Source organism: Serinus canaria, chromosome 1A, assembly GCF_022539315.1.
Source record: "Serinus canaria isolate serCan28SL12 chromosome 1A, serCan2020, whole genome shotgun sequence".
Lineage (NCBI taxonomy): Eukaryota > Metazoa > Chordata > Aves > Passeriformes > Fringillidae > Serinus > Serinus canaria.
The window spans coordinates 66,041,709-66,066,833 of record NC_066314.1 but is presented as its reverse complement, the minus strand read 5'-3'; the positions used below and the strand labels follow the sequence as shown (position 1 = coordinate 66,066,833).

General features: G+C 43.9%; 1 protein-coding gene across 2 annotated transcripts in view; it reads left to right on the top strand.

The window, feature by feature from the left end:
* The first annotated feature begins 667 nt into the window (after window positions 1-667).
* NINJ2 (ninjurin 2) overlaps window positions 668-25,125 on the top strand; it is a 50,451-nt gene continuing 25,993 nt past the window's right edge. The window contains exon 1 of one of the 2 annotated variants that reach the window (XM_018919770.3): window positions 668-763. In XM_018919770.3, the coding sequence (XP_018775315.1) occupies window positions 731-763 (33 nt within the window). In that variant the 5' untranslated portion in view covers window positions 668-730. Of the gene's footprint in view, window positions 764-19,597; window positions 19,856-25,125 lie in introns of those variants that run through there. The other variant, XM_018919771.3, reaches the window with a different exon arrangement.

The window sequence follows — 25,125 nt, the reverse complement described above, 5'->3', positions numbered from 1 at the left end:
AATAACAACATGTTTTTCCACACTGTGACTTGATTCTGGCTGCACACATTTCCATTCCAGTGTCATTCACAGTTGTTTTTAACTTCAGCGAGAAGTTTTCATTTCAGCTAAGACCAGACATATCAAATTCAACTAAAAAAAATTGTTGGAGAGGGAAAAGGAAGGGCATTTTGGCTGGGGAGAAAAAGGAGAAGAAGGGACTGTTAAAAGAATAAAGTGTGAATTTTCTCTCAGATGTAACACTATCTTAGCAGCAGCAACTAGCAGGCACAACTTTGTGGACTTTTTTCCTTCGCCTTTTGGTTTTTCATCCTTCCATTCTGTTGTGTGCTGGGGAGGGAGGGAAGGAGAGAGGGAAGAGATTGGGATGGCTGCTGTGGCTGCTCAGCCCATGCCAGGAACCTCTTGGTACACTGGCTGCATCACCGCGTCCCTGCCCAAGTGAGCTCATGGAGCTTAGCTGGGCTCGCAGAGGTAGCACAGACATGCCATGAACACGAGTGTCATGGAAAGTCTAAGAGGGCCGCTTGTTCCAGGGCTGCCTGGACAATGAAGAATCGGCTGCCACCCCCTGTGTCGCCCCCCAGGCCATGCCAGGGCGGGCGGGATGCCGGCACATGAATAGCGGGTCTGTTCCAGCAGCTGCGCCCTGCCCGGCGCTCCGAGCTCCGGCAGCACAGAGCGCTCCGCTCCGCTCCGGCTGCTGGGACAGAGACCTGGGGACACAAGGATGGCCTCGGAGAGGGACAGCACCAATCCCCACGTGAGTCTGCCTCGGGGAAATATCCACGAGAGGGGGGAGCGGGAGGGAAGAGCCCCAGTTTGGGGGAAACATCCACAGCTTCTATCATTTGCTCCTCAGCTTTGGCAGAAAATTTCCTTTGAAAACTCAGTTCTGCTTTTTTCCTCTGTTCCCATTTGAAGAAAAACCAGTGGCAGGATGTCTGCTGTGTTCTGCCAAGTGCAGTTATGAACCTTTCTCAAAAAAAATAAGGGTTAGAAGAGGAATATTACTGAAAAGAGATGCTTTTCAGGGAAGGAAGGGTAGAGGAGGAAGAGATTAGTCTTCAGTCCTCAGAAGGAGGCAGCACATACTCTACAAGCTGCATAAGTCTGATCTGTCCCTCATCTCACAAAGCCTTTCTCTGTTTGGCAGAAAGTACTCTCAATCTGGAGAGGAGAAAAAGAAATAAATACAGCAAATAGTGAGGGAGTGAAGAGGCCAAGGTTTGCTATGTATGGTTTACAGAGAAACAAAACTTCTGGGTGAAGCTCTTCCAGTTCTCTGTGTTCCTACTCTGAGTGTCTGTGTTTTTGGAGAAGGGTGTTTCTTGTGTGCAGTATGCGCTTTCAGAAAGGGCAACTACCCAAGGGCTGGGAAAAGAGAGGAAACAAATCAAAAGCCCAGATCACAAACACCCATCAAAGCTCAGAAGTTCAAGTCCAGATCTGCACTTCACACGACTGTAAAGGGAAGAATATGAAGCATTGCCTAGGGCACAGCTTCCAGCCCTGAGCAGGTGGCATAAGAGTCCAAACTTTCCAGCTGATTTTTCTGTCTGAAATGGTCTTAATCATCCTTAGACTTGGCAGTGGGAAGTCACTCTGGGGTCACAATTTTTTTTTCCTTCAGCCCATGTCAAAGAAATTAAAATGGTAACATTTGTGCCCTTAAAAATAATCAGGACAATGTTCCTTAACTAGAAAGAAGGACTGAGACTCCCCAAACCTGTAGAATGCATCCCCAGTGAGATACTGGGTACAGAGCAACTTTTGAAGACCTGGGAGTAACTATGGTCAATAAGAGACACAATCAGGGAGGAAGATGCACAGGTAGCTATGACAGTGAAAATGTACTTTATTAAGACTTTATTAAGGGAGAGATAAATATTAGTTTTTCCTAGAACTAGACAATAAGGCGAAAAATATAGACATCATTAAGCCAGGAACTGATGGTAAAGAGAGGACAAGAAAATTAAGCTAAATAAAAAGTCAAATTAACTCCCTGTGTGTTAAATCACTCCACTGAATGGAACATTTCAAGTCTGTCATGAATTTAAAGTCCAGGTATAATAGATGAAAAAAATCACTAATTAAAAATCTTATAAACTACTGCAAATTTTTGGTTTAGAATTTTCTCTTCCAACCCACCTTGAGGTTAAGTGAAGAGCCACAAGTGATCACACCAGCATCTTTGGCCTCTACAATACTCAAATAAGTAAGTCCAGAAGGCCAAAGGTTCCTTGAGTTGCAGGACTGAGAAGAACAACCCATTTGTTTTCAGAGCAGGGTAAAGAGTGTGCAGCACTACACAACTGCCCCAAGAATAACTGTGCTGCTAAAGTTTCCTTTGTGACACCTCTTGGGGAAGCCAGCAGGCAGCACAAAACACAGGTGGATGCACACAGACTCTGGCATGCTCATGATCAGGAAATACAGTTCCAGGAGAGGGAGTGTCACCCACTGGTTTAATAAATAAAACCCCTTAACCACACGGATCTAGTTTGGTTCAGACTCCAAAGGATGCAAAAGCATAAGCTGTAAATGGACCCAGAACTCCTCTAGTTTCAATCTGCTCTCTGAAAACCCACAAAGAGGCAGAGTTGACCCAGTGAGCATCGAGGCATGAGCTGGGAACACCAATCATGCGATTAACACATGAATAGTGAGCACCTTTTCCAAGACTCATTTATCAAGGAACAAAGTCAGTGGTGGGTACAAGGAGTCTCATGCATACCTTTACTATCACATGTAATTTGACTGCAAGCCAACCACTTTATTCTATAAATAAAGGCCCGAGTGAGCCTTCTTTGAGCTCTCCTGGCCAAGCAGCCTGACTGCATGGCAGTGATTTCCCCTTGCACTGTGACAACCCTCAAGGCTGCCTCTCAAAGCAGAGACCTTTTCCCAGCAGCAGATCTCTGGTAAGTGATTGATACTGCACAGAGCCCTGTAGTGTGGTAACTTTGATTTCTGCCCTGGTACCTTGGATCTTATCTCAGTAACTGTTGTTTTTTTCTTGGTAACTTTTACTTGTGCCTTGGTAGTTTCAAATCATTGTTCAAACAATTGTGCTGTATAATAACAGACTGAAGCTTGCCATCAAACATTTTTACAGCATTATATTAAAATCACTTTCACAAATATCTTTGATGATGGTTCTTGAAGTGATCTAAATCCCAAATCATTTATTCATGACAAATTAGTGTAGCTGGCAGAATCCTGAATCAGGATTCAGGACGATAGCTGAGGCAAGCAGAGAGTCCTGTAAATGGTGTGACTTGACAAGTGTGAGGCAAGAGGAGGAGTGGTCAGTGGCAGAGAAAAAAAGAAGTGGTTTTCAGTGGAAAGTACATTTAAAACCCTCTTTTGAGTCCCTGCTCTGAGCAGTGAATGCAGAGCAGGTATCCTCTTGGAAGTTTCCAGCTGTGGGTTTAGGAAGATCTCAGGGAATGTGCACTGCACACTGTAACTCCTGACTCGCTTCTCCTCAAAGAGCTCCTGGATGGAGTAGCAGGAACAGTCATGAAATTGGCTATGATAAAATACAGAAATAGGAGGTTTTATTGATAGACTGAGGGTCCTGTGTCTGAAGCAGTTGCCAGCACCACCTAGCATTTCTTACACAACAGGGACAGGCTAGGCAGGTAACTAAAATGAAAACAATGGACCTTTGTCCTCATGTAGGAGACAGCAGGAAAAGGCAATCAAGATTTAAGAAGGCTCTAAGGAGAACTGACCAGTCCCCAAGGTTTTTTGCTTATTCTGAAGCATGAGCAGGAGCTCAATCAGCAAAACTGAAAGTGTTTGTAACAGGACTCCCACATCCAGCATGTCATCAGCCTGTGGAATTTGCCATCTCCTGGGGCAGGTTAGGAGGTCAAATATTGGGGCGAGCAAACATAGAAAAGAGGTCGGGAGGTCCAGTAACAATATTTACAGTTATGCAGGCTAAAAAAGGTACCTTCAAATTCCATAAGCCAATAGCAGGATAAAAATAAATATTGGAACTTTTCAGTTCCCTACAGGCCGTGGCACAATTGCTGACCAGACTACAAGTGGCAGCTTGCATTAGAGAAATCAGACACCAGCTCTCTGGAAGTGGCACCTATGAACGCTTTTTAACAGAAGAAGCATCTCCCATTAATCCACTTTCTCCCTTACAAAAATTCTCTTGTTCTGTATGTTTCCAAGGAGTCTGTTTTCCCATTCTGACTTCTAGGAAGACCAACAAAACCTCAAATGGTGTAGAGAAAGATGCAAAAAGGAAATGGTGCTGAAATAGAAAAAAGGCACAAGACTGTGCAGCCTTACCTGAATTATGCTAGCCAGTCAATTGCTAAGAAAATAAATAAAGCTGGAATGAAAATATTTTAATTAAAAATATGAATCTGCCTATTAAAAGATAAAACTTTGACATTTAATCTGAATGATGCATTTTTCTCCCCAGATGTCTCTATTTGTGGCTTCCAAGTGAAATTTTCACCTTCCTCTATTAAACACCTGTCATTGACAAGAAAGCAGGCAGAGAGCAGTATCCTGCTGAGGTATAGCAGAGTACATCCTGAGATAGCTGGGATCTGAAAAATACATTTGGGATAGAAACAAAACAATCCAACAAGACCCCACCACCAATTTCCTTGTACTTCAGGAAACACAGGTTTATAAATTGGAGGTATGGCTTTGATAGAAACACTCTGGCTGATTTGCCTGTACCTGTTTGTGCTATTGCCCCCCTGACTCCTTCCAACCCTTCCAAGAGATTTGCAGGGGGAAGAAGGGAGGAGGGAGCCATCCAGGACAGTTCATTTCAGCAGCAAAAAGCCCATCAAATCTGTTCAGCTGTGAACCTCAGCTGCTGCAGCTCACCATCTGACATCTCAACACAGCCCTGTCTCATTGGTGATTTAAGCCAATGTCCCAGACTTTGAATGGGAGTAACTGAGACAACATCACTCCACCACTCCCAGCACAGCAGCTGATAATAAATGGCTCCACAGTTTTATTAGATTTACATTTTTATGTTTCCTTGCAGGGGTGTTACCTTCTGTACAAATGGGTGTTCAAGGGATGTGTGCTGGATGAAATGTCATCCATGTTCATACTGCAAAAGAGGTCCTGTGTTGTGTGTTGTGTCTTTCTTTTTATAGTTTCTTACTCTTTGGATTAAAAAAAATTACAATCCTCTGGGATGAGAAGCAGAAGTAATACCTCACCATTTAGGGAATCATTCATACTTCAAAAGTAAGAAGAGTAAACAGCTAAAATAATCATTCTGGAAAACAGGGCCTACACTGAAATTTTTTGGCAGGAGTTGCTTCATGAATACCTTCAATGGAAAATACATCTGTGGAAATAAAGACAGGTTTACAAGTAACTTGCAAAGGAAAAAAATATTTAAAGTAATTGCATAGTTTACTTTCAGTGCTCAGTTCTTGACCAGATCTACAGCAGGCAGACTTCAGAAAGGCAAATAGAGTCAGCTACAGGTCTAGCAGTGTGGACTTTTCCAAAATGCCTACAAAACAGTTGGAAAGTCCCCCTTACCACAGTAAATCCCATCTCTCACATCCCACTTTCAGTCTAAATCTGAGCACACAGAGAGCGTGCTCACAGCTGGGCTAGACTTTCAGTTTTTTGGTATTTTGTGGCTTTAACTTGTGCTTCAAGGCTGTGATGTGCTTACAAGTTCCTGGTTTGGGCATGTATTCACCTGCTTCTGCAGCAGCAGCCAGTTTGCACTCCCTAGTGCTCCAGGACCTTCCTCAGCCATTCCTGGAATGGTGGCACTCTGGTGTTGCCAGCAAAGCCATGGCCTGCCCAGGGCACTCCAGTAGCATTGTCTGGGCTCTGTAATTTGGGCCTGGACAGTGAAAATCTGCACTGAGAAAGAGAAATCCAAGTGCTGCAGAAAAATCCACTTCTGTGGATCCTTGTGCATTGTGTGCAATCCAGTCATCCAGAGGCTGAGGAGCTGATCTCACTGTGTTTGTGACCAAATTAACTCAGTTACTCCAGCCTTTCAAACAGGACCCCAGGGTTACCCTCCATCACCTACATCATTCATATAACCCCCAGGGTTACCCTCCATCACCTCCACCATTCCTCTGAGCTCTGGCAAAGCTGGTTCAGAGAGGGAAATTCAAAGGAAAGTGGCCACTTTTGGGGAGGGTTCATGTCCTGCTTTGCTGTCCTGCAGTGGTTCCTGGCAGGATCCCACACCTGGGACTGTGTGGCCACGCACAGACAATAAAACACCTCCTTTCAGTGCCAGCTCCCCCTCACTTCAGGAATCTGAAGGTTCAGGTCTCCATGTAGGCAGTGGGAGAAGCAGGAGGGCTCTAGCAGTGACAATGACTGCTCTCACCAGTGGATGCCACCCACCCTGCAAGGTTTCAGGCTGCTCCTTGAGAGTAAAGCCTTTACAGGGCTTGGGCAGATTCACTGTGCCCCAGTTAGTGAAGAGACATGTGTGAAATACATTATTAGACTCTGGAGCAAGAGTGACCCTATGCTTTTCTTCCCCAGCTGCCAGGTCCTGAAAGTCTGTGCTGGTCCCAGAAACCAGCAACATTCCCACTGGAACACAGACAAATGTGTCACAACCTGCTGAGGAGAAGGAGACTACTTCTTGCAATCAGCACTAATTAGTTGTTGGTTCTATTGTCAGATGTGACATTTCCCCTCTTCCCTTTTCTTTCCTCCTGCCTGCTCTACCTGGTCATGGCCAGATTTCCCACTTGGAGTGAATGTTTGCTTAGGCCCTTCCCAAACACAGGGATAATTGTGTTTTTCATCTTGGGTTTTAAGGTATCTGTGCAAATTGAGGCACATGTGGAGGTAAATATACCCTTGGAGCATCCTTAGAGCAGTGGTTGAGCTGGACCCCAACCCTTCACCTTGTGAGGGGCAGAGAAAGAAAAGGAGGAGTCATTCTGAGGGACAGAGCCTGGTCCCACACTGCACTGGACATGTCTGACACCACAGAACAGCCAGAGCCTGGGTCACAGCTAAAAAAAGTGTTAAAAGTGGTGAGGGACAAAAAATGGGCTCTGTAAAAGCAATCTGATGAAGCCCAGACATTTCTAAAGAGAAAACTGGGAGGGGTGGAGGGAATGACCTGGGTCAGGGGGTGCTGCCACATACCCCGAGGTAAGGGATGAGAACCCTAAAGGCTGACTGCTATAAAAGTTCATTAAAACCAGCAGGATTCCTTTGTGGAGCTTGTACAACTGAAGCAGGGAGAGCAGAGAGGAGCACAGCCCAGGAGGCACAGGCTCTCCCTGTGGGGATGGGAGAGGTGAGCTGGCACAGGAGCTGTGTGACAAGCTGGCACCTGCACAGCACAGGAGGTTGAGGGGACACTCAGGGACCCGTGGCTACTGAGAGTGACAGCAAGTCAGCATGGCCATGCCCTGGTTGGGGACAAGGTCAGCCAGCAGCCACACCAAACCATCCCAGGACAGCCCTCCTGCCATTCCTGTGCTGCTCCAGCAGCCTGGCCTGGCCAGCTCCTTGGCCAGCAGTGTGACTTCTCTGGTTGCACCTCCTCCTCCTCCTCCTCCTCCTCCTCCTCCTCCTCCTCCTCCTCCCCAGCCCTCAGGGGCACCATCTCTTGCCAAGCAGCCATTTCACACAGATCCACCCATGCACTCGTGTGTCACTGTCACGTTCTCTGCAAAAATCCCTTTGCTCAGGATTCTCTCCTGAGAGGCTGAGAAGCCTCAGAGAAAAAGGAAAACAAATTCTTATCTCATTTGCTTCTCCTGTGTTGTGCTCACATGTGGAATGTGTTTGGAGATTGTTTCATTGGTTTCATGTGAATTGTTTTTACTTAATGACCAATCATGGTCAGGCTGTGTCAGGACTCTGGAAGGAATCGCGAGTTTTTGTTATTATCTTTTAGCTTTCTGTAAGTATCCATTCTGTGTTCTTTACTATACTTTAGTATAGCATAATATAATAATATAATATAATATAATATAATATAATATAATATAATATAATATAATATAATATAATATAATATAATATAATATAATATAATATAATATAATATAATATAATATAATATAATATAATATAATATAATATAATATAATATAATATAATATAATATATCAGCCTTCTGAGAACATGGAGTCAGATGCATCATTCCTTTCTCTGCCTGGGAACCCTACAAACACAAGACGTGCAGATCTGAGTGCACAAGGAGTTTTGGTTGCAGTGAGTAACCATAGTCCTGGTTGTGGTGGTGGCAGCACAGCTCTCCTGTCTGGCCAGCAGTAAACCACTGAGACATCTTTGTGACTGGGAATCCCCTGCAACATGAAATATCTGTTAAAACACACCTAAATTGAATTTTTCTATCTTTTGTGAGTTGCCCTTCTCACTTTCATTCCAGCCTGTGCCTGAGAGCTGATCCATGCACCTGCTTCTCTCTGTTTGCCCCCAGCTGGCACACAGGTACAACATTTTCCCTCATTTACCACAGAAAAAGGAAGCCCAAGTCACCATTTCTCAGCCCTTTCTGTAAAATCTGTATTATTTTGCTCTGCTTCTCTGCTGAGAACCAAAAATGGGCAGCACTTCAGGCATACAATAACAACACACAGAAGTGTGAGCTTCTCCAAGCACAAAAAGGGTGAATGGGCATTTTCACTGCCATTTCCCTAGGCCTGGCTTGTGAGTCAAGTGTTTATAAAACTGTCTCTGGGGAAAGGCAGCACAAGAAATGAGCTCTACTACTGTAATCTAGACTGCCTCAGGTATGTAAACACACAACAGAAAGATTTGAACTGGACAACACCAAAGTGATGGAAGGGCCCAAGTGCAGAGGCTGCAAGATCCACATCAGCAGTTCCCATACACCTTGACACACTCCTTTGAACTAGCCAAGCTGTAACTCCTTGTCAAATTACATGAATCAGATATGTGACTCTGTAATTGCAGCTGTGAAAACCATTATACACAGGATCTTAGAACTTTCTATCCAAAATAACCCTTGGGGAAGAAATTTCTCATTAAGCTGCTTGGGTCAAGGTTCAGTGAGTGCTGGAAATTCTGGGGGAATCCTGTTGGCAGATTTAGAGAAATAAGAACAAGAAAATGAGATCATGTTTTGGTTTGTGGCTTGTTCATGCTCTCTTGGTTTTTTTCTTTATTTTTTCCCTACTATTTATACATATTTGCAGGAGTTTTCTCTTTTGCAGAATAATATTTTGTGACATTTAAAAGAAGGCCCAAATTCACCACAGACCTTGATTATGTGAGAAAAATAACTGCTTATACCAATCTAGCAAGAGCCAAAGGGTGGCCAACCATTCTTCTGTAACCTATGCTCTACTGAAGGAGTATTTCTGCAGAAAATAACAGCACAGAAATACTCTCCCAGGACTTGTGTGAGAACCAAGTTCTTCTGCCCCTAGTTTTCCAAGAGGGCTATGAGTATCAATGAATTTAATTTCACAATCTCCACATGGAGCAAGAGGTGTTTTCCTGCCTATTTTACAGATATTAAATCAAGGCAGAGGTGGTTAAATGAGCACTGATGTAGCCCAAGGCACACCAGTAGAAGGTGACAGGAAAGACTGAGCATCTCTGGATGGGCAAATTGCCACAGAGCAGCATTCTTTGGTTTCATCTTTGTTCTCACAGGTTAAATTCTTAATATCCATCAATTCTTGAAGGAATTATTGAAGATTTTTTCAGTCACCAGAGAACACTCTGTTGCTTCACACAGTGTAAAGAAGAGCATTAACTGAAGCTGTCAATAAGAGACCACACATAATTCCTTCCCCTGCTGAATGTTAACTGAATGTTTGCATCCATTGGAAACAAATTTTGACACACTTTCAAAAGTTCAGGCACACACAGCTGTGCTTTCACCTCTTTCTTGCTGGAGCTAGAGCTGGTGTAGGACGAAACCCCAAAGCCAAAGTGAAACAAACTGAAATACGTTCAACAGAAATTCTGACTCAGAATGACCATACAAGCTCTTGAGGCAGCTTCTCAGCTTGAACTTTGCACCTCCTTCTGGCTGATTCAAGACGAAATGTTGCTGCATGTCCCTGTGTGATTTCAGGCTGTGGCCACAGAGTTTTTGCTGACTGGAGCTGGGACAGGGAGGTTCATCCTTCCTCATGACCACCATCAATGATTATTGCTGCCTCAGTGCAAAGCTCAGAGTAATCATTCTGTCAAGACTGTCTGGGCTAGGAATCCTCCCTTACTGTCTGGCTAACCCAGATCATTGTGAAAGAACTTGTTTCAGGAATATGTCTGGACAGAGACAGAAATAGCAGCTCCTTTACACAGGTCTATCTTACTGCAGTGGGATAATTGCTTGAATTCTTGAATATTTCTTAGCTGGTTATGTTAGCTGAAGATCTAGTTATTCTATGATTATCAGAAGACAACAGATTCACAATCTGGGTTCTTCTTCACTTAGTTGTAAAAAATAAGGCAAACAGTTAACAGATACAAATACAATAAAAACTATTCCTACATAACGTTGGCACCTGGGGTTTTTCTCATCTTTTGCCCATGGTGACACCTTGACTGGCAATCCACACTGATCAGGAAGACACCCAGCAAAGGATTGATACCCTACAAGAAAATTTACTGTGCCGCTGTTTTGTTTTAACCAAACCAGATTTGAACTCCATCCTCACGTGCTGGATCCTTGGGAGTTGACTCTGGCCCAATTCCTCAGCCAGCCCCCATTTTTGGCACGTGGTTGTGAAGAAGTTGCCGAGGGGAGCTGTGTCAAAGGGCTTTTACTCTGCTCTCAATGGCTCCACGTATGGGCTGAAGGAATCCCAAGCGCTCCCGAAATGCGGTTTCCCCGCCGGTGTTTGCTGTTCAGCTGGCTCAGCAGCTCAACCATTTAAAACCATTGTGAGTGGATTCAGCACTTGTGAAATAATGCTGGCCTGTTCAGACCCACAGAGGGATGGGCAAAGTCCTCTGGGATGATTAAAGCCACTCTTACCTCCTTCTCCTGTGAGGAGTCAGGGTGAGATGGAGTTTGAGGGAGAAAACCACAAAACTGCTCACATCCAGGTGCAGCCACACAGACAGCAGGTGGAAGAGACATGGGCCCACCTAAATAAAAAAAGCTCAGGTGTTCAGAGGAAGGAATCACTTCAGTATCCCAGAAGTAGAAAAAAAAAAATAGAGAAGAAAAAAACCCCAACCAACCAAACAAATCCACCTAAACCTCACTGAGTAAGTATAGGAAGCAAATCATGAAGGAAAAGGAAAAAAGAGGAGCACAGCCCCAGAAGAGAGGTCCAGCAGGGTGTGTTCCATAAAATCACAGTCTGTGAATGCTGGTAAGACAAATGGGGGAACAGATACAAAAAACAGAGTCCCAGAAGTCTCTGTCCCCAGAAACCAGAGAAGATGGAGCATCCCACGTCCTCCTAGTCTGAGCTACTTCATCTAGCAAGAGGTGTGTTTCATCCCTGAGCTGATCCAATGCCCAATTATTCTGCTGAGACCATAAAAAAAAAGGAGATAACAGGCACACATAGATCTGTATCCTTGTGTAGAGATTTGAGCTCAGGACCAGGCTCAGACAAGCAATTCAAGAGCAGATGGCAACAGGTCTTGGTGGCTACTAATTAGATTGGCTTTTGGTTAGTGATGTGGGGTTAAGGAGTCCTCTGATTCATTTCCAAAGTCAGCCACGAGCCTCCAGCTGAGTTCTGAGCAGGGTCAGTCCTGCAGTGTTCAGTTTTTTGGGCCATGCCAAAGTGGCAGCTCCCTTGCAGGTCCCTCTCTGGGAAGGGGAATGGGCTGGGGACTCAGCTGTGGGTCAGTGTGGTGTTTAGGGTGTTTAGGGGGTTTAACTCAGGTGTTTAGGCCAGGGTGCAGCAGGGCCATCCCAGAGTGCTGCCCCTTGCCTCACTCACACTGCACAAATGTTGGGGAAGATGAAACAGGAAAGCCTCACACATTTTCTCTCCTGGGGGAGCAGCTGACTCAGACCCTTGGCCAGATGAAGGGAAAGGTGTCCCTGTAGTTACCAACAGCAAAGAATGGCTAAAAAAATAAAAGGATGCATCACTCTGTGGCTGCAAATGATAACAGTATATTCCTCTTTATCCTGATCCAAAAGCAATTTTTTTCTTCCTTTGTTCCCCTCCCTGTGTTTTCCTATCTGATGAGAACTTGTTTCTCAGCTAGGAGCCCAGTCAGTCTGTTATTGCTGTGCCTAATATCATTTTTATGTTCCTCCCATTTTTTTGTTTTACATATTATCAAATGACTTATGAAAAGTAAAGTTCAGCCAACCAAACCTCAAAGGAGTTATGCAAGAGCAAGTAGCCCTGAGCTTTACCACAAGCCCTGGACATTAAAGAGGCATGTCCATGGAATGATAAATCTCTTTATGGGCTTCATTGTGGGTGTAGAGAGATGAAGATATGGCTGGCAGGTGCTGTTCCCAGTGGCTATCCCTAAATCAGAAGACACTGTCTCCAGCCCTGCCCTTGACCTCTCTGAGAACTGAGGGGCAGTGTCTGCCCAAGTAACTCCTCCAGCTGGATCAGTCAGTTCCACACTGATGATTCAATTCCGTGCACACGATACATTTGTACCCTGCACACTGACAAAGTGCTTCTCTCTCCTTATCATCTGCTCAGTGGGCGTCCTTGTGAGGCTGATTCAGCAGAAATCAGAGCCATTCTTGTGGGAAGTTTGTGTCAGGACCAGCCCAACACCCAGGCGAGGAGAAGGCTGTGATTTACTGATCACAATCTCTATATGGAAAGATCTATGGGCTTTAAAGGCCCTCTTCTCCTTCTGGTGTGTAGAGAAGGACAGATAGGACTCAGTGACTCCTCCTGGCTGGGCTGGAGATGATATTTTGGGGATATCAATTGTGGCTATATGGAATCTGCTCCAAAGCAGCACTCAGGCTGCCTTTTGCCCAAGGCACACACGTTCCATACAGGCAATGCTGACATGTTGGTACCTGTGAGCAGAGGGAAATTCACATTCTGTACTCGAGTGCTGCAGGAGCCGAGGCAGTGAGATGATGTAGGGAGGGCAGAGGATGGATTGCCAGGTAAAAGGTCTTCAAAAGGCCCAAGAAAACAAAACTTTTTGCTGCCAGGGTCAAAAACTGGAGAGAAAAACTACAATGATTTCACTAAATATTAATAAAATCTCCTCTCAGATGGGGATAAATACATATTAAAAGTCACTGGTCGTGGTAATCATATTAATGAGTGCAAAAAATCTTATTTTGCCCACTTTCTCTGGTCATGCTAGCAGCAGAATCAAACAGAGTATCTGGGTGCTCAAACAGATTGTGTGAAGTCATGAATTAGAAAAAGCAGAGGCAAATTGGCATTTCTTTTTGTTGGGTTTTGTTTAAGGTTGTTAAAGACAAAAGAAAGACTGTAGTGAGTGCACAGAAAGGCCCCACAAAACCCCAGGACTGCTGCACAACATATTGACAGTAAAGCTGAGCTGCTCCAACAGGGGTGAGCTCTGCTGGGAGAGGCAGAAACCCAGGAGGGAAGGGTGTGAGCAGGAGTGAATAAACTGCAGGGATAAACTCCTCAATCATTTCTTGCTAGGTATTGCAAATGTTTCAGAGTGTGACTACAACTGGGAACTAACATGAGCCATTTGTCTAAGCCCATGCCAAGTAAGGACCAGCACAACTGCCCTTCAAACACAGTCATCCAGTGCCCAGATTGTCCCACATGGTCCAGGATTTTTCTTCCTCCTCCAACATGCAGGAGTTCATTTGAACACAGCTTTTGGCTATCCCCTTACAAGAATCCTCCAGCTTCAGTACACAAGGCTTGCTGAGGGAACCCCACTTGAAATCCAGGGCATTTGTTCTGCACCAATGATTCCCACTTCTTCTGTCCCTTGGCCATCTTGAAAGGATAAACTCCAGGTACAGTAAGAAAGGAATCATAAGAAACTCCAGTTCCTGCAAAGTTTTGTTTTCCCACTCCAAAAACTTAACATGTTCAGAGTCTGAAAGGTTTTTTCAGAGCAAGAGTGTGTTTGCAGAATCTGGGCATTCAGTTGTCATAGAAATGGTTATTCTGCTTTAATCCCCTCCCATTCCTATTCTGGCTCTGAGGTATTTGCTTCCCCAGTTCAATCTCCTACCGAGGAAAGCCTCCTTTGCTACACCCTTTTCCAAAGGTCTCTCAAAGCAACACCAACTCAGGAGATCTCTGAAAAGCACAATTGTCACTAAGGAGATTTGGGCCTCCCTTTACTTTCTGCCATGTTGCACTAGAGCTCCTCATTATAAACTGAGCTCTTAAAGGTTCTTTGTCTCTGCAGGGTTGGAAGTTGCTGACTGAATGTCTGGGTCCAATTTTCCACCAATCCTCCTTTAACTGGCCATTCTCAGCTATGCAAAGTGTTTGCATAAGGCTACAAGATCTTTCACACATCAATCTTATTTTACATTTTGAACCTGTTTTGCAAAGGGGTTAATGAGAAAACACAACACAACCTGAATAATAAGTCACCAGAAAAAAACCCCACTATCCTAATCCTTTAACACAGAGCCAGAACAGCAGTTCCTCTCACAGAGGGAAGAGGACAGACACTTTTCTAATCTGGGAATGTAATTCCCAGGGACAGTGTATGAGAAAACAGCAGTAATCTACAGAACACCCAGGAACAGTTGTTGAAAGATTCCCAGGGTGTTACTTTTGGCAGGACATCAGGTTCCAATAAAACCCTCTGAAAACACTAGCCTAACAACAACAACAATAATAATATTTTACACAGATGAAGAGTCTTTTATCTAAGGCTCACTGCAAATGATGAATGAGCTTCTTGAGGAGAGGTGAATAAAATTGATGCTCCACAGATATTGCCACTGATTTGGTGATGTGGAAAATAGGTTATTGTGTGCAGACTTTAGAGGGCACTCAGAAAAGAGTTAACATGTATAGGCAAGCTTGGGAGCATTCTTTATGGTGAACTTACAGGGATATTGTACTGTACTTTTTAATGTTTTCAGTAAATCAGCTGCTGGCATTCCACAGACCCAGCCTGAGCACCTGTACACAAATCAAGTAACCAATGATACACTGTGCAAATACACAGAGCACTTGCTGAGTTCATTCACAGCTACTTCACTCCAATGTGAAATTGTGTGTATCCTGCTTCAGTTCCTTCTTGGCATGCTCTTGTATGATTCCTGTGACTAGTCTGGGCTTGAAACCTGTACATAACCATATAGAAGTGTATGAAAAATTATGGACCAGAAGTGAGAGATTGGTGTAGGCTGCATGTGACCTGCCAGAAGTTTTGGATCCAGACTTTCACTTGGCACTGTGAGCCATTCCACAGCGTGGCTACCCTTCCCAAAACCTGGAATTCTGCATCACTCTGGGTCACCTATCAATCTCAGCCTATATTTCATAGGCCATACTGGGAAGATGTTGCTTGTGGTGTCACAGTGGCATAACCTGCAGTGAAATACTGCATCATGAACAGTTTTTATGGTTGAATTGGATTGCAAATGACTTTTTGGCTCAAACACATCATCAAACATTGCTGCCCTGACCTTACCTAAGTGACCTTCAGAGCAGAGCATATATTGAGATAAATGCTTCCTTTACTCAGGGTTTCCCAGTTCATATTTTCACATGAGGATTACATCTTGCTCTTTGTAGCCACTTTCAGAGACAACAACACTCTTATTTCCCAGCACAGCACTCTCCTCAGACAGCAAAAGCTGTCATTGTTTGTGCCTGGAGTACAGAGACCCTGGAATTTCTACTCACAGCTTACATGAAGGAAATGATGAGAAACAAGTCATGTTTCCTCTGTGTCATAGGGGTAACAACAATAGCAACGAGGGTTTTGTCAAGACAGCCCCAGTTTCAGCAGTGACTAACAAGCAGAAAGATTAGATATTGGGGTGATCTAACAGCCTGCTGCTCCCAAAAGGGGGAAGCCCTGCTCCACTTCAGCCTGTGACCTTGGCTCCCTCCTTATCTCCTGCTCCCAGACTCATCCCACCTTGCCCCTGTGATGGAATTTGCCAAACCCTTTTCACAGACAATTCAGCTCACTAAAGCTGGAGAAAATGGTCTCTTTTAATTTTTTTTTTTCATTTTTATTGATTTATTTTAATTAAGTTTAGCTCATTGAGCTGGATTGGCTCAGAACAGAGTCTTAGGAAAGCAAAAGTGCAAGAGAGCACAAGACTCACGGCAGGAGCATTTGCTCTGGACTTTAAGATCATCACAGCTACAAGGTGTAACCCTCAGAGTTGAACAGAAGATACTCTGTGGCTGCTAGCTTCACTTTTTCTTATTGCTGACCTTAGCTACTTTCTGATATAATTTGGCCAAGTCAGGAAGCAGACCAGCAGAATAATTGGTGTAATTCAGAAGCTGTATTCAGCTACAAATGAAGAAGAGAGAATAATTCTGGCCTCTTAGAGCTGTATTACACAATACCACAAAAGAATGAAGAGGGGAAATTGGAATTGATGACACATAACTGGCTTAGCTTTTATGGGTTGAACATAGCATGATGGCAAGGCATCAGAGCCTCTGGGAGCTGTGCAATGCTTTACTCACCATCAGGTAGACCCACATGGCTTGAAACAGCCTCTATCACTAAGCTAAAATACAGAGCAGCTCCCCAAGCATCCTGAGTCCCTGCAGCATTCAAGTCCATTTTCTCTGTCCAGCTTTGCTTGCCCTACACCTGGAGGGCACCTGGCCAGAATCCTGAAAGGACCTTCAGGACCAGCATTACCAGAGTGTGTTTGCCTCCCTACCAATGCCCATGCAGCTGCTTCTTTCAGCACTCAGTTCCCCCACAGAGGTGACAGATGTGCCACTGCTGCTGGCACAGGCAGGTTAAAAGTTTGCAAGGTTTACAAACTGGTCTTTGGAAGTTAAATTCTGAGCAAGTGAACCGCTCCCATCTTCCCAGATTCTGCTTCTGAACAGCCCTGTAGTTATGGTCAGACATTAGAGAGATTTCTGTGGTGTTAAAAGAATGTTTTGGAATTCCTTGTCCAGCTCTCTGCCCTCAAAGCTTGGCAGATGACTCACCAGCATTCACCTCCATTTGTTACTGAGCTAAAACTTTTATCCCCTCAGCTTCTTGTCAAGTTCCACTCTGTATCTTTTCAGAAGCAGGTCCTGTTCTAATGCAGAAGAACAAACAACGTGGGAAGCAGCTCAGAATTCAAGTTTCCAAAAGCCCTTGTGCTGAATTCCCCCGAGCTCATGTGCCTGTACTCCTAAGGCATTTGCACACATAAATCACTGCTTGCTTGCATCTGGCACACACAGAGAGCACACTGCTTGCTTCACACTTGCTGCTGCTGCTGGCTGCTCTGCAGAGAAGTTTGGAGCAGTTCCTCTGTAATCAGGAGACACAAAACCTGCCCATGTTGCTGATATTCTTTATGTATCAAGCTCGCTGTTGCCTGCCACTTCCTGACCAAGGCTCTGCAGCTTTGCACCCGTGGGATTCCCTAAAGAGGTGCTTTTCATCCTTGGCAAGCAAAAAAAGATATTTCCACCTCCCAGGTGTTATTTGTGTACCTCGCTGTACCTGTAAGTGATCACAATTTGACCAAGCTTCAATTTCAAGAAAAGCAGCTGTCTAAAGCAACAAAACCCATCTTACCTTGACCACCCCACCCTCCCCAGGCTGGAGAGTTTACTGCACTCTCACAGGAGCAGCTCTCTCTTTTGCTTGCCCAAACAGAGAAGATGTGGCCAGAGAATTTCAAGCTAAAAATACCAATCTTGTGCCATACCTAGGTTATTTTACCACCTTGTACCAGGGTAAGTGCACATCGAGTGAATTTTTCAGAGGGGTTTGTGAAAATTCCTTTGTAGTACAACATTGATCATATCTCTTTCAACTGTAATTTTTTTTTTCCCCCTGCAAGTGGGTCAGGTTCCTTCTGGGTCCTAAACAACAGCTTTTGAGAAAGGAATATGTCTTTTACTCTTAACCTGGAAATTTGCAATCTGGTCAGAACTGCTTTGAGTTGTACAAGTCCAGATCTGTACTCCTTTCATAACTGCCTGCCATGGTAACAAAGAGGGCAGCACCATGTCTGGTCCCTCAAGCTCTGTACTTGAGCCAAAGATAACCAGTTATACTGGCATCATTAATTTTGATGCATTAATAGCCCAACAGTTTTTGTCTTTACCAGCTAGAATACTTGCCAGCAGGATTTGGCAAACATAATTTAACAAAGATTTTTCCTCTCTTAAGAGGGAGAACAATCCCCAATTTTAAAGAACAGGAAAGGAATCCTCATTTAGGGATTAATCATCACTTCATAACTCCTGCAAAATTCACACTCCAGGCTCTGATTTAGTTCTACACAATTGCTCTGGCTTACTAATTAGGAATAACATGGGTATTAGCCTTTCTTCTTTTAGGTTTTTAAATTGCTGATTTAAAAGTTCTCTCGGTGTGAGAAGCATTGCTAAATATCTGAAGTGTAAAACAGCAAGGACATTTGCATCCCCAGCCAAACCCACAGGGGTGGAAAAGAAAGGCATGATTTACATCCAGTACCTCTGCCTGTAACCTGGAGGACATCTGGAACTCTTCAACCTCCACTCTGTGAGAAAGGGACTTCTCTCCTGAGGGTGCAAAACAGATTCCTACTTTGACTCTATTTATTGTCACTGAGAGGGCTTGAGCTTGAAATTATCAGTTCCCTCCTATGGCTTTTATATGAGACAAAGCAAGAAGTCCTCCAGAGACACATGAAGCTGACACTTACACAGCCTTTCTTGCTCCTCCACTAGAGTTCCTAACAGGCATCCAGCTTTTCAGCTCATGCAGGTGTTCCCAACCATCCATTTATTATTCTCCATTATTATGGAGTCATACTCCATTTATTGGGAATGGAGATGAAAGAAAAATTATTTCTCCATCTCACTTAAGATAGGGGGAAAAAAAAACTAAACTCACCTTCCCTTTCTAATTCTAAAGGAGATTTCAATGAGTCCCACTTTGCTATCAGTACTGATAAGGCTGCTCTTATGGTAGGAAGAAGGTGATTTACAAGGGTCAGTCTGCCACATCTGCTGGATGTTAGTCTAGGCCTTTTCCAGAGCACTTTGATAGTGCTGCTGAATGGCAGGGTGATAATTCATCTCAGCCTGATTAAGGCAACATTTCTTCTAATAACTTGTTATTAGGAAATATGTGATTAATTTTGACTTCAGTACTCTGTAGGGATTTGTTATTTCCCTGAGTCCTTTGAGCCTGATTTGATAGCAGTTTTGAATTATGAAATTTGATGCCAACTTTGATTAGGTTGCATCAATAGCTTTTCCCCCCCCAAAAAAACCTCTCTCTTTGTTTACTCCTTTATGCAACCAAGACTTACCAATCTCTTTGTACCTGCAGAATTTCTTTCTAATAATAATAAAAAACCAGCAGCACACAAGATTACTCACTGTGCCAAGCCAAAGCTCCCAAGAACACATGGCAACATGGAAAACATGCAGGGCTGTGAGTAAGAGGAGATTGCTGAGATGGATGATAAGCCTGGAGGCAGAGGCAGAGTGAAGCCTGGGCACAGGGAGCCCAGGAGCAGGGACAGGCCTGGGGGCAGCCATTAGGCAAATAAGGCACCTTCAACCCTGTCCCCATCATGAGGGGTTCCACGGGGAGCCACGTGAGCTTTTTCTGATTGACCTTGATGAAGGGATGCTGGAAATAGATAGTTAAACCATTTCAGCTGGGACATCCTCAAGACTCAGTAAACATTCCCACTGGAATGATCTGCTCCTCCTGGCTCCTCCGTGTCAAGCCGCAGCAGGACGCTGACTGAAAGCTCCTTCTGGAAATGATTGTGGTATGTGGGGTCCTGGGGGGAAATGGGGGTGCAGCAACAGCTGCTTTACTCCTCAGCAACTTCCAAACACATCTGGAGGGTTTGCATGTTGCACATCCTCCTGCCACAGTAGCAGAAATGGTTTGGGAGGGTCTTTGGCATGGAAAGAAGAGAACAGAATGAAAGCTGTTGGTACAGGACACTACTTTTAGTGTTTCTATGGGAGCCTGGATTCCCAAGGGAAAGGAATTGCCAGGAAGATCCTTTCTGTGCATTTTTCCAGGTAGCTGCAATAATTTCTTTCATATGGGGATGTCATTTCCACAAGGCAGTGCTTTCTCAGTTATCTCAAGGATATATTCTGACAGGGCAAAGCTGCAAGCTGCCCAGAAACACAGACTGGTCCAGATGGGGTTGCTTGCTCATTTAACTGTCGAGTATAGCTGAGGTAAGAAGTGCTTTTTCCATTTCCCCCTCCATTTCTAGGTGGACTCAAGGGATTAAATGCACTTTGAAAAGCACTCATGCTCTGTTTGCAGCAGGAGTCATCTCTGACCCCAGCTGTGGCTGGAAAAGCTGGGATCCACTGCAGGGATTTTGCTAACATTCCAGTGACCTGACTATCCACAGGGACAGGGTATTTTTGATAGGAAGCCCTTAATTCTTCATCCTGCAGACCCAGCTGCTCCACAGAGGCCGACATCATTTGACCGCAAAATACAAGGCTAACCACCAAGTTTTTTGCCAAAATATAATTTGAGAGCTCAACACATTAAAATTTCTTTTGGAATCCCTGTCCACTATATATGCTATTATTCACCAGTGGCATGCATTCAATGTCTCTATGCAATCATCCAACAGTCTTTTTTCTATGGATATATTTGCCAAGATGAAAAACAAAGAAAAATTTAAACCATTTTCAATCTGTTTCCAACTGTTGGACTAAGTTTTCTCAACCACATTGTTGACTTGTGACCTAAATTAATGAAGATTCTCCTTAGCAGCTGCTATTCAAACAGTTAGTCTCCATTTTTTTTCTTTTTTGATTATGATTTTTAAACCATCAAACATGAATATTATCAGGTGGGGCTACACATGTGGACAGTCTGGGTTCATTGTGAAGCAGGTCATAGGGGAAGTTGCTTCTCCCTCTCTAGTCTGGAATGATTTTATAATCTTTTTTGGAATGAAGAGTTCTCTTTAAACAAAAAAAAAAAAAAAAAAGGGTCCATCTTTCCAAATATATGCTGGTGTTGCTGTTGCCAGTTTGACAGCTGTGACATATGGACATTTCACAGGAAATTTGGAGGTTTTTGGGTTTGTATTTTTTTTCCCCTCAGGCAGCTCAGAGTCCTGAAGGAGCTGCTGATAAAATATTGAACAAGTGTTGTTAACATCTACTTCCAGCAATATAACAGGTCAGCTATAAATTTTAGTCAGAATAAAATCTTGATATGGAATAGCTCTCCACTGGAAAATGAAATGAATCTTTTTGAAACTGTGTTGAGAATACCAAAATTTGTGAAAGTTTTCCATCTAAATGTTTCAGAATGAAACATTTAATCTTTTCTCTTTGAAATAGCTCTTTATTTTGCATTTGATTGATCTGGTGTTTTATGTTACAAAACCTTCAAAATATTTTTTGAGTAGTTGAAACATTTTCTCTCAACACAATACAGGATATTTCTCCCCTTTAACTTTTCTTTCCCGGACAATTTTGAAGCATTTAGCATCATCCCTCCAGATCAGAACAAAGTAAAGAGAATGTAACCAAGGAATGAGTGCATGTTTCCCTCTCTCCTCTGGATCTGAGCCACACAAGGTCTGGATTCAGCTTTCTGCTGACAAGCTTGGCTGCTCACCTCAGGCTGCAGGGACTTGCAGGATCAGCTTTGGGCATTCTCTGGTTAAGGCTTCAGTGTCAAGGCATTGGCTCTCACAACAGAACCCACACTCTGCAGTTCCAGTGCTGTAAGAAACACTGAGTGTGTGGTCTCAGTAAACACAGAGCAAATTCCAATCTCTGCAGCAAGATATCCTGAACAAACACTTTGTGCCTATAATGCACTGATTAATAAAATAGGGGAGTTCAGGCTTCATGGGGCTGTTGTGTGGAGGACTGAGATTTTCTGCTTAAAACGTTTCCCTTTCTTGATCTTGAGAAATGGAGGAAGACCTAAACACAGTTCTCTGCTGTGTAATTGTTGGTTGTTGGTAACTGTTGGTTGAGATGCCAGCAATTTCCAGATGAACAGAACAATTTTAACTGCACTCCAAGAAATCCAGTGATGGTTGCTAGAGCATGTAATTGAGGTTGTTACAGGTAAACACCAGCAAGGGTTGGGTAAAGCCAGGTAAAACCAGCTGCTCCCCACACTGTTCCAGCACATACTAATGATCAGCCCCTTTCTAACCTGCTCCCAAAAGGATTACCCCTTCAAAGAGTGATAGAATGGATAGAGCTGGAATCCCCCCTGCCATGGGCAGGGACTTATTCCACTAGACCAGGTTGTATCCAGCTTGGCCTTAAAAATTCCTGGGATGGGGAACCCACAAACCCTCTGGGCAACCTGTTCCAGTGCCTCACCACCCCTAGAGTAAAGAATTCCTCCCTAAATTCCACTGTCAGCCTGCCCTCTTTCAACTCAAAGCCCTTCTCCCTTGTCCTATCCCTGCACACCCTTGGAAAATGTCCTTCTCCCACTCTCCCATGGGCCCCTTCTAGGGGCAGGAAAGAGCCCCAAGGCTTAGCCAGACTCCTCTCCAGGCTGCACAACCCCAACTCTCTCAGCTGTTTGCAGAGGAGAGGAGTTCCAGCCCTGTGGACATCTCAGTGCCCTCCTCTGCACTTGCTCCATCAGGCTCTGTGCAGGGCCCTGGAGCTGATCCCAGTGCTCCAGGAGGGCTCTCCCAGCAGCACTGGTGCCCTGCTTCCCCTGCCTGCCCTGCACAAGGCTGGAGCAGAGCACTGCTCAAGGCTCAGACAGTGACAGTGCCTCTGCTACTGGGCCTCTGTGTTGCCCCCAGCTGTGCAGGCACCTCTGCAGATGTTTGGCAGGGCAGGCTGAGCTGCAGCACAGCAGGCAGATGAGTGCTGGTGAAGGAACCACAGCAGGAAAAGGCAAATCCAGCAGATCCCTCGGGTGGTTCAGTACCCATCCAGCTTGTCATGGAGCTGCAGCAGTGTGGGTACAGCTCCACAGCCTTTTCAAGGGACATTTACCTAATGAAGTTTTGCATAATCCTGCTCACCCACCATTGACATCTTTGGGATTTCATTGTAGCCAGGGGAATCCATTCCACAAAAGAAACTTTTGATGTCAGGACACAACCAGATATGAATGATGCACTGCCTTTACTGTCTATTTAACTCCACAATTTATTGCCTTTTAAAGCCATGCTAGATTATTTATGGAGAGGAAACTAATAAAAGACACAGATATATGGCAGAGATTTTAGAATGTTCTCTGGCAGGAAGATACACCAAAGCAGAGAAGTCACTGCAGGGAAAATGCAGCTTCTCTAAAAAAAAGATAAATATCCAGTATTAAGAGAAATGCACTTTTGTCATCATCACATGGCAAGGTCCTTATAAACACCCTTGATTTTGGAATCTCTCTAATTTACACTTTCTGCCATCAATATCCCAATTCCACAGATCTGTTTGAACAAAGAGGACAAAGGATTACTTAATTAAACTGGAAAACTGACTAAATCCCACTTCACCTGCAGGGAAAAAGATGAGTAGAATTGCTGCTACATCAGCAGCAAAGCTGACTCAAGTTTACCAGTGTACAGCAATACATTTCAAAATTTAGGAAGAGAAACAGATACTCAGGAGTCCTTGGGGATCACTGAATTATTCAGTGTTGCCTTCTGAGTAAGGCTGATGCTGCACCACTTGGCTGCTTCTGTACCAAATCCAGTAACTGGTATTTGACTGGAGCATAAGAAGGTGATGCATCTTGATTTAAAGATTTCAAGAGATGGAGAATTTTCCCACTCTCTTGTCAAGTTATCTCCCTGTCTTCATTTTCAATTTCAACTTAACCTCAATTCAGCTTCCTGTTAGAGGGAGGTTTGTATGCATTCTCCAGCAATATTTAAAAGTAGTTTTAGTACTTGATAGTAATTAAATCTGAATTCATATTTCTTTTAAGCAGGACAGCTGCATCCCTTTCAGTTTCCCATTGCAAGACATTTTATAGAATCTTCATAATTTGTATGGGGCTTTTTTTTTTCTGTGCACTCTCCAGATTTTATAGATTTCTCAGCTGTGAACAAGTTTCTCATGTCATTGTGATATTAAACAAATTAATCTTGTGAACACAGCTCTGCTCCTGCCATCACTGCAGAACTTCCATGTCCCACAGCAAGCTCATGTTCAGTGCTGTTTCCATTAGGATCCTTAAATGCATTTCTGAAACTCCATTCCAGTTGGATGGTTCTTAATGCTCATAAGCTGTATTTCACTTGTGTTGTACTTTGAAACCATTAGAAAGACCAGATATGAAAAATACTTGGAGTAACCCTTATTATTCCATGCCATATCAATGCAAGCTGGCCTGGCAAAATCACCTGGCACATGGCCATGCTGATTAGAATCAAGTTACTTGTTCATACTGGCTCAGCTGAGGCTGGTTTCACTTTGTGACACACAAAGCTAAATAATCCCCTCTTGCCCTCCCTATCTCCACAAATAAATAGGAACAGATTTTTGTTAAACAGCATGAGTTTCACTTGCCCCTTAGCCATATTTGGAGCCTCATGGCCTCTGCCACAGGCTGCCTCTCACATATTCTATTCTCCAGGCCTGCAAGGGTCTTTTATAACACTTCTTTCAAGCCATCTTTGGGCTCAAAAATGACACAGATAAAAATACTGAACTACCTCAGGACAGTCAACACCTTTGGATGGTTCCAGCTCTAGCACTGAACATCTGTTCCAAAGGTTCCAAAGCCAGCTAAGGCACCAACTAATTCTGGCCAGCAGAGCACATCACTGGGGCTCATTAAAGGCTGCAAAGGGCAATAAATCTGACAGGATATCATTTAACACAACCGATATTTTCAAATAATATTCTCTGAAACAACAACAAAAAAAAATGCACAAAAAGTCAAACCTCACTTTACACTGGGCACAATATTGTCTATTCCCTTTCCTGCTCTGCTAGTTGAATCCCATGTCAAACTTTCTCATTATTTGCCCTCTGCCATCAAAGAAGCTGAGCCAGGGCTACTGAGGCCATCTTGTTTTGCCTCTCTTTGTGGTAACTCCCCTCTAGGCTCAGA